The sequence below is a fragment of the Varroa jacobsoni genome, unplaced genomic scaffold (assembly GCF_002532875.2).
Source record: "Varroa jacobsoni isolate VJ856 unplaced genomic scaffold, vjacob_1.0 scaffold_891, whole genome shotgun sequence".
Lineage (NCBI taxonomy): Eukaryota > Metazoa > Arthropoda > Arachnida > Mesostigmata > Varroidae > Varroa > Varroa jacobsoni.
Window position 1 is genome coordinate 69616 of NW_019213793.1, and position 14211 is coordinate 83826.

The window sequence follows — 14211 nt, forward strand, 5'->3', positions numbered from 1 at the left end:
CCCACATTCTGTAAAACATCAAGAGGCAACCCGGTTGAACCCACCCGGCTCAAGACTCTTGCAGCTATTACTCGATCTTCTTTATTTTCACTTCAAGACTGTTTTCTAAATACAGACCTACTGAACGAAGAAATAAATGTGATATGACTTCGTGACTCGGTAAAAGCTAACGCGGAACTTGCCAAACGTTGACAGCGCCAAGATTCTTGCAAGTTTGGTAACAACTTGGTAACACTACGGCGTATTCTTGTCTGGACTGGACGTCAGACGGCACCCGGCGCCGTGCGTGATAGGCGACGATTTACGTACCGAGAGTAGAAAAACTTGTGTGGTAAAGAAGCACGGTGGGCACAGACGCCCGACAAGTAGGCAGACAAGAGAGATGGGGTATAGCAGAAACCTGAGAGGAGGCAGCTAGTTATTTCTCTCAATCCCCGGTTGAGCATCAGCCTGCTTCCTAGCGATCGAATGAATTGCACTGAAAGCGGAATCGGTAGCAGCAGTAGTAAAGCAAAGAAACGTCTCTCTAGGGGGCGCCTGCCGCTGTCTACGAAATTCGCGAGGGGGCCACTAGCCAAAAGTGTGTCGCTAGGAGATATAGGAGAAAGGCGAGCGAGTGGCGAAAAGCAGCACGAACAGGGAGAACTAAGCGCAATGATGGCAATAAGAGTCACTGCTTCGGCCACCTATCACCACCCATCTTCAGAGACTGCTAGAGTGTAACAGACAGAAGCCGCAGAAAGCACAAGGCACAAGCACAAAGCGGCTTCCCAAGAAGGGTAGCTGTTAGTCGGAAAAAGGCCACTTGGTTTTCGGGGCTTAAGCATCCCAGCACCCAAACGTTTTTTTTTGCTGCCGTTGTCGCAGCTGACGTCATTCTCCTCTCTGGAGCAGAACTAGCTAGCAACCATCCGACGGCGCCTAACGTTGCTACATCCAACTAGGGTCTCTGACCCTTAACTGGCCAATGAGCTACGTTGGAGCCTAGACGAACAGACGTTGCCGATTTAGATGGCACTCGTTCACTCTTCTACCACTGCTAGAGCTAAAGTGTGACTAAAACTTACTAGTACCGTAGCGAAGCCGAGAAGCGAGGCACGAAGTTTGCTCCACACTCTGAGTAATAGAAATACGGCGATCCCAAGCCGTCAACCGAAAGCCAGCTTTCCTTTCGTCGTCTGTTCCTTTCTCTCATCAGCCTTGAGGGTTTAACGTCCCACGACACGTTCTTTCTCTTTCTCTTCCTGTCTCGCTCTCTCCCTCTCCCTCTCTCTCCCTCTCTCTCTCTCTCTTTAACTCCAGCCGACTCTACGTATTTCCTCATTCCCGTGTTCCCCTAATGTCGGTTCAACTATGCGTCGAAATGAAACGAGCCGGTCCGAGATGAAGCTAACTGAACATTCGGTACGCTTTGGCGTCAAACACCGTCAGTTAGCAACGCTTAACGCCGACGTCACTGTCCGTTAGTGAAAACAGCGTGATGAGGACGCGAAACTATCACTTGGGCGTGGATGGAGCGGCGGTGTTCCTCCATTTCCTTTTAATATAGCAGTTTCCTGCCGCTAGACCTAACCTTCTGATCTCAGTGCCGGTCTCGGGCGGTTCCCGTTCGTTGCTCTCACTCCTGATCTCCGTTTGTCTCTTTCGCCTTGTTTTTTCTCTCTCACAGTAATGTTCAACCCTACTGGAAACGCAAGGGCTTTTAGACTTTGGCCGATGGTGGCGCTGACCCAGTGGTGGCACGACGGCGGCCGAAGAGATGTGCGGAGGCTGTCAGCAGCCGGATGCTCCTCCGCACTGCCGTGCCCCAAGCATCGAAGTTGGGAGCATAGCAGTGCGGAGTGCAATTCAAGGAGATTCAGTGGGTTCTTTGATTCGGTGAGGGAGAGAAGGCAATGCAAGGCAGTGAGTGCTCCCTAGCGAGGTCATTTGTTCAGTGCCCAAATTATGGCTGCTAACGTCGCCACTGCACCTACTCCGCTCAGAGCTGCCGCCTCCATTGTTGCTCTCCGTTCAGAGAGTGGAAGAGCAAAGCAAGTCAACGCCCTGTGTTTTGTAGCAGGGGCACCAGGCGGAACCAAGCAGGCACCAAAACGAGGCGTAGCCACTTGGACGGTGCCACCGCACCTAGCTTTGCTTGAAAGCTCGGAAACTTCGCAGTTTGGAAACTTCGCAGTTCGGTGACACCACGTTAGCGTAAAGCGCGCTGGAAAGCACAGCCGTGGCAGAACAGCGGCGCCATCAGCTATCTGCACCACGGAGGGTAGCGCACACTAAGCTATGACTCACAACTTGCAAGTCACCAACATCCGCTTGTCGGTTGTCGGCGGTCCGTTGTGTGCCGGCCAAGCTGGTGCCTAGTAAGCACTAACACAAACTGTGATTACCGCACGTGTGCACAGAGATGGTAGTTGGAAAACGGGAAATCGAGAGGAAGCCAGCAGACTCAGAACAGCCGACGCGCTGCTTCGAGGCTCACGGGTGAACTCAAAAATCGCCAGCGACCACTAATCTCGTCCGCGAAAGACGAAATCAAGCAAAGCGGATTGAGAGGAAGGGAGAAGATGCTGTACTGCATTTCCCGCTTGTGTGCCTACCGGTGCAGGTATGCATGGCAGGTTGCAAGCGGCATGCAATCAGCTAAACAGGCAGACGCAGCCGCAGCGCAGGCACTAGTAACGAATCCTAACGGGTCTCGCTGGGATCACTCCTTCGCGATTTCTTACCAGCGCCTTACGATCAATGCAGTCGGGGACAGTAAGCTACAGCGCCATCATCGCCGTAAGCCGCTCAGTTTCGATGTGTTAATCACCGCGATCGCTTGGAGCAATACAGGCTAACTCATCTAGTTTTAATAGGTTAAACCACTTTTTGCCAAAAGAATACTGTTAAAACTTTGCATGGTACGAAGCGGACTGCTACACCGACAGCCCAGTGAGATGGAATAAAGTACTTGCTGAAGTAGCCCTTACGACTAAGCTAGGCAAACAAAGGCAAAACCTAGGTTAACGCAAGGTAATTCAACTATGACCACTGTGAGAAGTTACCGGCGTTTCAGCAAAACGAGACTTGAATGTGTATGAGTTTGTTTTTGTGTGTAATGCTTTTAAGTCCGCATGACGCGCCTTGCCTGCCACGACCTGTCTTAATTAGGACACTACTTGGCTTTACTGCACAGCCGTGCAAAGTTTCGAGCCTTCATTGAACCGTCACGCTTTAATAAGTTAGACGGCTTAATATAAACTTTATCCCAATACCCATTGGCCCCAAAATATCGAGGCAGGGTCTTCGATTTATTGATGGACAGAGGAAACATCGTAAAATAGAGGAAAAAGGTTGTTCAGAAATGGAAAGGCCAATCACTGCTGCCTGCCTATCGCTGCCGTCACGATGGACGGTATGGAACACCGGCCAGCAGGCGTCTTACCAGTCGAACTGACTGATTCGCCTATTTACGAAATGTCTAGTGAGACAAAACACATAGATGTGCTGTTTGCCGTTGGGTGACGATGCTGTGAAGTGTTCGACACATGTAATACTTATTATATAATAAGTATAGTATAGGTTTTTGCATATATTTTCTCGTACATTCAATCACCGGTGTAATTGCTTATGGAATTACCATTTTTCGAACTCTTAGAGATTTATTTTTATCTCTGTACCGTCTATTTTTAAGAAGTCCAGCAAGCTAATTATACTTATTTTTCATTTAATCCTTCCTTCAACATAGCATTCTTCTGTCTTCAATTTTCTGCCATTAACATAGAAAATAGAGGTGTTGTGGTCATCATAGTCGCATACTTTGTGTGTTCTTTTTGTATGTTGATAGGGCAGGTACGGGTAACTGAACGTTGGGTATAAACGAGTCGTGTTGAAAACTATATCGTGTCCTCGGTTTTCTTACGGCAATAACGGTGTCTGTACACCCCCCCCGCCCCCCCCCCTGTACATATAATGTGTATATATCTATATATGTACACTACCATAGAGTAAAAAGTATATTGCATTCGCATATGAGTAGATGGTCAACGTTGTAGCAACGTACTTACGGAACTCAACAAACGCAACTTTGAAATTCAAAGTAGAACCGTCCTCGTGTTTTCGTATAAAATAAAATACGCATGGTTAGGGTGCGGGGTTGACTATCGTAATGGCTACGAGTACCTAAAGGAAGCCGTACAAGAAGACGGCTGCCGAGCGGATACGCCGGCCTGCAAAATCCAAATGTCAGCATTACCACTTTGCCTGTTCTTTTACCTGTCTGAACGTTGGAGGTGTATGCCGAATTTGGCGGTCTAATCAGTAGCAATACATGGGGCTTCTTCGTTTCATATTGCAGAGGACACGATTCATCTATTCGGCCTGTGTCATCCAGTTAATCTGCAGCCGCAGCTGCTGTCGCCCTCTCACCAAGGGCAACCTCGCAATTTCTCTTCTTTGAAGGACGCTCATTACAGTCTAAGAAAAAGAGCGCAAAGTCGGTGAGGCCGTAACACGAGGAGCAAAAATCGAAACTACGTCTAGCAAATCGGGTATATACAAAAACACGCGGAACGTTGGTTTGAATATCTTACAACGAATGCCGGACTGTGGATCTTCGAACAATCGAGCACCAAAAGCAGGCCGTGGAAGAACCAAAATGGTACTTCGATCAGCTTTACCCAGTTACTGCTGCTGCTGCTACTACAGCAGTAGCAACAGTCTTCTCGGTAATGTGCTGGTGTTCCGAAGTTTGTGACCTTTGGTTGGACCTAACGTCTTCACATAGGAGAGGCTTTGTCAAGTAGGCACACAAAAATGAGCCGCATCCGGTAGCGTTCGTGCCCTGTGACTAGTTTTGTTACGTCTGAATCCACCATTCTATCGTGCTTCTTTATGTGCAATGCGTCCTGTGACGGTGCCGAAGGCAAGCAGGAAGATGAAAAAAAATGAGGCAATAAGTAGAGGGGCGTGGAAGCGGCTTCACCGAAAGAAGAATATTGGTCCTCACCAAGAAGACATGCTATTAACTCTATACTGTTGGTAACTGCTATAAATACTGGGATTGTATCACTGAATGTGTAGTCTTAGAAAAAAAGGCAACTCATATACAATCCTGAAATTCAGGTTTCTGCGCAATGCATCTGCAGTGAATATGATCCTGTGATGCCTCTTTTCGAGAAAGTCTCATTTACATGTTGAAAGCGAAAGTAAACAGGGCCTTATGTCAGAGATGCAAACAAACGGCATGATATAACTAGATCATTGCTTCTAGTATACGACATTCGTACATCGAATCGTATACCATATCCTTATCATCCTGTAAAATCACTAGTAGACGTGCCTCGAGTGTACGGTACGTACACGCTACCAATTAAATGATGCCTTACTGGAAATTCTGCGCTGAATGTTGGGGTGTGTGTTCTGAGTTTTTTGGCGCTTCAGCCTTGTTGCAGCTATTCGAGAACAGCGACACCCGTGAAGTGGGGGGTGAATGTCCAAGGAACGTTTGCCGGTGCTTTGCTGCCACTGCGGCTTTTCGATGCCATTCGAAATGGCATCGTTTTTGTAAAGTAAGCTAAACAGAGGTTGGACAGCGGGGGAACAGAAGTCATGTTGCTGCTTTTGTGAGAAATTGTGGCTCTGTTAATAGCGGTGATAGAAAACATCGCTGCTATCGCAAGGAGCAGTTTATAAAAGATCCACGAGCAGTGTCATAAGCACGCCTACTGAGTGCAGCAATGGCCGCGGCGACGCTGCCTGTCGTCTCCGGCAACTCTGGCTATGCTAGTGGCAATGCAGCATTGCCACTAGCATAGCCAGAGTGCAGTTTACTCGTAACTAGTCGCAAAGCAGGCCAGACGATTTTTCCGAAGCAAGAAAGACTTCTACCCAGGCCGTAGCTGCAGTAGTCGTAGTCCTAGCGACTGTGCTGTCAAAGACAGGAAAGAGCCATCAGAGAAGAAGGAGCAAAAGAAAAGCACCAGCAGCGTTAACGGGCGTAACTGCGTGCTGTAGAAAATTACTGCATGGAGTGGTGAGCCCAGCAGTATAGTTCGCCCAGGACACACCCACGGACCACCCCCCGCACCGACACATAGAAACATATGTAAGCAATGGCCTAATAGTCGTAATTATAAAATATTAGAGTGAAAGCAAAGGGAGCGCGAGCGCACCAGCACGCTCGAAATCGATATAAGCGATAAAGACAAATCGATATCGGTGACAGTAACGGTAGTTGCGTGGGTTTGCCCTACGACTACTTCAGCTTTGCGCTAATTGTGGGCGCGTTTTTAGCACACTGCTAATCATATCAGTTGAGCTAGTGAAATCAAACGGAATTACTATGACTAAGGTGGTTCAGTAGTAGTCCGGCTGGACTATGCACGCGTGACTTACTATATTTATTCAACACACGCATGGAGTCGCATCGTGGATACGCTTCAGCTACAACACGGCTACGTTAAGCGCTCGTGATGTTTGACTTTTGTCCTATTTTATTCGACCAGGGGGAACAACTTACGCATCATCATTCGGATGTGCGTAGACACCCGCGCCTCTTGCCATCGTGTATCTGTTCACTGTTTGTCTGCGTTTGTTGCCAAAAAGTAAACAAACAAAACGTGTTTCATTTTTCGTTACGTTTCAGTCGCTACTGGTTCGCTAGCGCTGATGCTGTACTGAACTAGCACAGCCCAGCTAGTTCATTGCAGCTGGCGCCACTGATCTTCGCCGAAACGCGTACGAGTACTAGAATTTAGCTGGAAAATCACCGCTGTCGTAGGGGCGTCAATGCTACTTCGAGAATCTACTCCGGTGGCACTGTCGGCAGCGTAGGCCTCCGCTGCTTCAGCTGTTGCCGCTAGTTCTGTCCGACCCGGTATGGCATCATTTGACGTCTCGCAACGTTCGGTTAACGTAAAATAGCGGTACTGTGCGCTGACCGAAACGTTAGCACTGCCCCGCTGCCGTCGCCACGCACGAAACCCGGAAAAAAGAGGAACTCACCGGAGAAGTTAAGACGAGGCCAGGCAGATGTTCGTGATCGCACCGCCGCTCCACACGTCAACACAACGGTCAAGCAGTTAACGACGCCGGGCAGACAAACCGCCACATGGACGACGAATCACGTTTCCGGAATCGCCAATAGTCCAGGAGTGGCGGCTGCAGCGACGGCGGTGGCAGCAACAAGCAACAGAAGGGGTACTCGTAGTTCGGGCCTACAAGAAATGACTTCGGCTGCTATCGCTGTCGGTAAACACAAGCGAAGTCAGCGGCAATTTACCTGGTCAGACCTCACACGCCCTTCACATTAATGTCGAATTTTCGGTTGCTGGTAGTACCGCAAAAAGGTACTCGTCGAAATCCTTATTCGCTTGAAACTAGGATAATGCGGTTCTAACTAGCGTTCGGCACGCTCAAAACGGCGGTACACGTAAATATGGGAGGCTCAAAGGATGAGAAAAACAAAGACCTACAAAAAAGCACTGGCTTTAATGGTAGCAAAAAAAAGAAGCTCTCGATAGCTCTATGCTATTTTGCCTAAAGCTGCTCTATTGTCAGTTGCCTGTTCGCAATCTATCCGCTTCGAGCTATTCCCTTGCACCATCCGTTATCACCGCAATAACGCTCGGTAGTGGCGCTCCAGATGAAAAGTCAGCTGTGGGGCCCGTTGAGAGCGGGGGAGTCAGAAGAATGGGACAAGGGAAAATGGAGAAAAAAAATGTTGTCTTTTTGTGAATTTACCTGATCACGTCGCCGCACCACGTACGTGGCCGTGCACTTATAGGTCAGTAGGTTGCCATCACCGCGATGATGGATAAAGAGAAGGAAATCACGGCTGGAAGAAATAACTAAAAGCCCCGAGCGGGAACCGCGCTTACTTTCCTGGACTGACTTTGCCGACAACGAAAAAGCAGCAAAGACCAACACCGAAGACGAAACTGCCCCGTTTCACTGCTCCGCCCATTGGTGACAGCGATGGTCGATCGACTGGTGACTGATGCCAGAATTGAAAGCATTACCGGTTGCCGTCGGCATCTGAAAGCCCACTTTCAATGTTCATCATCTTCATAGGGTCGAGCAAATTGAGACATACGGCCACCTACATGGAGAGGTCACAGCAAGATAAGCGACCTGATGAACATGAGGAAGCAAATGGTGATTCCAGTACTGAAAAGATGTTTGTCTTTGCGCAGTCTTTCGATGGCGTTAAATGGGGACGGATGCATGGAGGACCGTGCAAACGGCCGAACTACGGTGACTGATGCGATTATCCGCTATAATAAACTAGAATTTTCTCTAGGTCGATTCAACTCGGAAATTTTTCATCATTTAGTGAGCTACTTTTTTTGCCAATACATACATACACCTGGTTGGTTCAATGTTAAGATCTATTCAATTTTCTTTGAACGTATTAGCAGCGAACGGATTAATGGCTACCGGCCGAAACGGCAAACTCTTGCTTGGGGTCTCAATTTGCTGTTTTTCGCCTTAACGACGAACAGGCAATGCTCAATTGAGGTTCTGCAGCAGCTTTGCGTAAGTAGGTCCGACTATAAGCTGGCCAGGAAAAGTGACCACATCGATGCAATTTCTCGGCAGACTGCCGCATATCCAGTTGGCCCTAAAAGTGAATGTTTCAAGCCTTCCATCCGTTCGGTGCCGCCGTCCATTCCATTAGATGGCCGGCTCCTGGCTCCCGGCTCTGGAATGGGCATATCTAACTAGTTCCTTACTGGAGCAGCAGCAAGTGGACTCCGCAAATGACGAGATGACTCGTTACTAGAGAAGGGTTACTCTCTTTCGCGCATTATACTAGCGTAACTTTGACAGAATCGAAATCACACGAGAAACATTCGGTAAGAGACAGCGGCCACTGACAGCCTTCTACAACTTACAATGAAATTTTCAATTTTATTGATTGTTGGAAATTTCAAATCGCCGGACCGCAAACATTCGTACTGCCGGGTTGTTGTTTGGTGACCACAGCGTAACAGACATCAATGAAGAATAAACTTTCGAAAGGCACATTGCGTCAGAGCACGGCTGTCCAACTGACGGGCTATGATCAATCAAAAGTAAATGCACATTTTTCTCATGTGTTACAGTTAAATATAATAGTAAAAATAAAAAAGGCAAGATCAAGCAAGGTTTGGTGTATCTAAGCGGCGTAAAACACATTGGAATAACGATTTACGTGAAAAGAGAAAATTGCAGCTTTCAATTCACAATAGATATGCCTGTATAGACAGCAGGTCCGAGTAATTAGCAGGCCCATCCTCTACGAACGGAGCTAGCGTATCCTTCCGAAGAAGTTCTTCAGGTTTGTCGAGCAAGGAGAGGCAAGCTCAGACAGTTTTTGGCTAAATCTTTCGATTTGGACGAGATCATTGTACGCTAAATGCTCTGGCCTTATGTGACGCGCGTCAGGCCGACAACGAGATGCGCGTTGGGCTGCTGCAAAGCTACGTTCGGAGACTTGCTGTGCGGTCTCTGAACCTCTCTATTCAAGAGACGAGCAAGGGATTGCCACTAAACGGCAGGCGAAATAAAGGCACTATAACTGGCTAAGCCAGGATTGCAAGCATGCTTTCTCTGGCGTGCCCGCGTGCCCGGTCGCCTCCACTTTTTCAAGGAGATACGGAGCGATTGCCGATGGAACGCTTGCTTCCGTCGGATAAACAGCGGTGCTATCAGCAACGACATCGGTAACCTTTGCAATGTAGTGTAGTTGCAAAAGTTTCCGGTTTTCAGCTCGCTCGTTTAATTGGCCGCAGCCAGATTTACTGAGAACGGAAAGTCAGCTTGCATCTCCGGAGCTCCGACACGCCATTCGGTTCCAACAAACGTAGCAGCTGCGGCCTCGGTTGTGGCTTAGGCGTTGTTTAGCTAAGAGACATTAACACAAATAACCCTCAGACAGCAGTCAGCAACAAAGAATTTACCACTACTGCCATGTTAGAACGACGGTGACGATATTTGGCAATTGTATGACTCTCTGCCGCCGAATCTGGCTTGGCCAAGAACGTTTGACTAGATTCATGCGGAGGGCGGGACGCTCTGTGGACGGCCGCCAGCTAGCTTGATTGTTATTTTATTTTGATAATAAATTTCACGGTCTACTACGATATTTTGTTAGCTTAATATTATAGTATACAGCAAGCGAAACAAAGATAGGCATCTATAGCAAATTGGTTATGGTCTAATGTAAGGGCATAGGACAAAAGGCAAGATTAGCTTGATACTCACTTATTTATAATCTTACGACCGTGTTGAATTTTGAGCAAGCAAAGTTGCGATAGATAGATCGTAGTATAAAATGTAGTTTTTATGAGCTTGGTCCACTCGTTCATCAATACAGATTAGGATATATGTATATCTGAATTTCTGCAATATTACTCGTATTTCCATAGACCTGGCTCACACCAACAGACCTATGACCAAGCGTAAGCCGAACTGATACCACAGACATTTGATAGAATTATTTAATAGGTTACCGACAAGTCTATATAAATAAAATTTGATAAGTAGTTACACGCGAGAGTTGATTACCAACCTTCTTACAGTTGAAATCCATAGTTGCCGGTAATGAGAAGGCATCTCAATTCGCCCGAAGTCGTACAAATAAGATAGCCATCTTGAAACTCTGCCCACTGGGGTTTTGTAAGAATTATTGCCATGGTCATGATATATCGTTACCAGCCACTAACGATAGTATTTCACCTCATCCTTCCTCGGTAAATCATTCACCATGTACTCTACGATTTCGAGTGGTTGAACTTTTCGAGTTACCGAGATGTGATCTTTACACTATCTTGAACTTTTTACAGCAGTCTCATTCGTTCTCGATCTTCAGAGAGCACCATCGCCATTTCCAACCAAGCACGTTATCCGACAATCCAACGTATTCTTAACGGCCTCAGCTCCACCGGTTTACAGCCCGTTGTCGTCATCCTTAGCGAATGCCGGGAGCGTATAGTTCCCCAAAGATAGGAGGAGGCTGGTGGCAGTTGTCCGACCATGGTCTCCGCTAGACAGCAGATCTGTGACGACTGAGATTACTCCGAAGTCGGAATACTCGTCATATTCCTCCGGCTGTCAAAAAGCAATAGACAGAATGGAGGAAGTTAACGCTGAGCGCTAGGCGGCCGCTATGCTAAAATGAGCACTCACTCATCGAACGGCAAACCAAGGCGGCCGACGCTGCTGCTGCCGCCGTCGCCGCCACCACCGCTGCTGCTGTCACAGTCGTCGCTCGCTCGCTCGCTCGCTTTCGCTATGGGGTTGCTTTGTCGTTTTCATACGACGTTTCGACGAAAACCACGACAGCAGAGCGACGAAGATCCTCCTTGCCAGGGTCTCCTCATCTTCCTTCGCTACAGAACAGCACAGCGTTGCGAACAGCACTAACGCCCGTTCACTCACACTGTCGTGGCTACGATTCGCCGATGGCCGCCGCCGCTGCTGCTGCTGCTGCATACTGGCACACTGACCGATTTCGAAGTCGACCGGAGTCGGCAGCATATAGACAGACAGCACCGTAGGTACGGTAGTTATTGCAGCTGGCGAATCCCCCCCATCAGCGAGTGCTGCTATTGCGTCTGCTACAACGATATTACTTCCACCCCGGCCATCACAAACGTCGCCACTCATAAAACCACCGCAGAGAGGCCCAATGAATGGAACAACAAGAAAATAGCAAAATGATGCCACCAAGAAGCCGCGATGCAAAAGTTCTTTGCGTCATGTGACGGCAACAGTTTGCTGGCCTTTGCAAGAGTAGAAGTAACGGCCGCAACAGGAGCTGCCTTCGACGGCGGCAGCGACGCGTTCGTTCGCCGCTAAGTTCGCCGCAACAATGGCAGCAGATGCACGAGCGTCGACGAGAACATGAATGTCGACGGAGACAGGACCAGCAGTAACGAAAACGATGTCGGATGAAACAATCGCAAGAGAACAGCTAAATATGAAAGCACTGTTTTTGGCACGAAATAGGCAGGCAGGCAGGCAGGCAGACAGAGACATACAGGCAGTCAGACAGCGTAACGCTGAACTGTTTCACAGCAGCTATCAAGCGACCCGCTAGCTAGTGCCAACCACTCAGATGGCTGGACGAAAAAAAGAGACACGTTGTTGCAAGGGGCTGTGAGCGGGAGATCACCCCCTCCTCACCACCTCCACCACCAGTAGTTCAATTCAGCTATAGTTAGTACAGCTTCAGTGCAGTTTTCTCCGTCACCCCCGCCCAACTAAAGCAGCTGCGGCTTCTTTTCCCTAAGCTAATGCGGATACCAGCTCCCTACTCCATAGCAGAGCCAGGTCGTAGTGCACACAAACGAAATGTAGCAGAAAAAGAAAAAGACGATAAAAAGAAGAAGAAGTCGTGGTGAGCCGTTCAGGTAAACATTTTTTTCTACTAACATCAACACGAGCAGCTTTCGACTACGATTCGTGCTAGTCCTGCGTGCACCGGGGGATGGGGGCAGATCGGGGTCGCGGGGTAGTCTTGCAACGGCAAGTGGCGGTGGCGGCGGCGGCAGCCAGCCGCGCTAAGATTTGGGCCAAGCTAGCGCCGCTGTTATCAACACCATCGTCATAGATGTTACTACAAAGCAACACTTGTCGATCGCTATTCGGCTCTGACAACAAGCAGCAGTCCATTGCAGTCGGGCGCTACAGAGGCGGCTTGAAAAGCTAAAATAAGTTGAAACTTCAATACGGCGATGTCATTGGGCCAATCTGACTTCGAATGAAGTGCAGATGGGGCGCAAATCGGGGGTAAAAATAAAGATGATGAAAGCGGCTTGCAGCTTTCGTCATCAGATTCTTCTCCGAGAAGAACGCTAAAGCGATACGGGTGTCGAGCACTCGTTAGCCGCTCACATCGGGTCGGGCTCGCAAAAGCTTCTCCTAGCAGGTCGATTCTATAAGCAACGCTGCTTGCAACGAGTTGCAGCTGCTTGTAGACGATGAAACGCGGCAACGAATAGCAGAGCGGCTAAGCTATGGAGTAAATCTATTGCGACCAAAAAGAGGATAGTTGCCGAAAATATGGTCGACATCAGGATTCGTCGAGTAACGAGAATTATGCTAAAAAAAAAAAAAACAAGGAGTAATAGTAAGCGTGAACTGGCAACGGAATTGATGTAATTTCTGGCTTGACCTCGAATAACAAAACAAATCCTTTTACAACTGTGTTACTATAAAAGTAGCAGTATACAAAAGGGACATCACACGAATCGATCACATGCGAGAGAGGTTCGATTACTACGTAAGTAGAAATTGGAATGGCTTGTCTTTAAGTCGTGATAACATGACTCGTGTGATAAAAAAACTTTTTCAAGGATATGTAATTTTCAAAGAAAAGACTTCGTAAATGATGTATTCCGAGGAGTTAAGTGGCTGGTACAGTATCATTCTAATGTAAAACTGTGTTCAAACGCAACAAGATGGTAACCCTTTTTCTTTTGCCTGTCTTGCTAGTACAATATAGAACCAACGACAGCGTAAGGCCAAAAAAGGTACTGTGGTAAAGCCGACTTAGGTCGAGCTTTTTTCCCACTCACCTAAAACATTTCCAGGACGTAGGTCATAAACCAACGATACGGCGCCATATGCTATTTGCAGGTGAAGTTAAAATGCATAGACGGTATGAAACAAACCTAGTTCACTCGTGCCTCAAATAATACTATTAAGCAGTAGCGTTAGTTTAAGCAAATATAAATTACTTTCTAAAAGAACAATGTTAATCTAAATAGGCGTCGTTGTTGAAAGAAATAGGTTGACGATTTTCGTTAGCGTTTTTTTCTGGTAACGGTAGAACTTCTCTGGTTTCTGAACGAAAACTTGTAACAAATAATCCTTTTACTGAAACAAAATTAACTATACTAAGGGAATTCTGCAGACACCTGCCGAAGGTGATCATCATTTGTCTACTAGTCCAAGATCCCAACTGTATGATGGATGCACTAAAGTTTCCCATTACACTTCTGCCAATTTTTGCCGTGCAGCTGAAGATACATATGGTCTGGTATTATCATAGTCGAAGATGACGCCCCTTCTGCCCACTTGTCCTAGTTCTCAACGGTTTGTCGTTATACTATTAGTTGTTGCCAATGGAGGTTGTGAAATTATTGATTTCACACCTCCATAGAATAGAACAGAATAGGGCGCCCATGGTGCCAGGCCTCTTTCCAGTTTCACAAAGCAAATAGCCACAACAACTGCTCT

The 14211-nt window shown here is 47.6% G+C and overlaps 1 protein-coding gene across 3 annotated transcripts in view; it reads right to left on the minus strand.

Moving 5' to 3' along the window:
- The window catches only part of LOC111264729 (EH domain-containing protein 2), a 96243-nt gene that overhangs the window by 13441 nt on the left and 68591 nt on the right, over nt 1-14211 (minus strand). The window contains exon 1 of one of the 3 annotated variants that reach the window (XM_022840846.2): nt 10538-11087. The exons of the other annotated variants lie outside the window; for them this stretch is intronic. Coding sequence (XP_022696581.1) covers nt 10538-10581 — 44 coding nt within the window. The 5' untranslated portion in view covers nt 10582-11087. Of the gene's footprint in view, nt 1-10537; nt 11088-14211 lie in introns of those variants that run through there. 3 annotated transcript variants of the gene reach the window in all.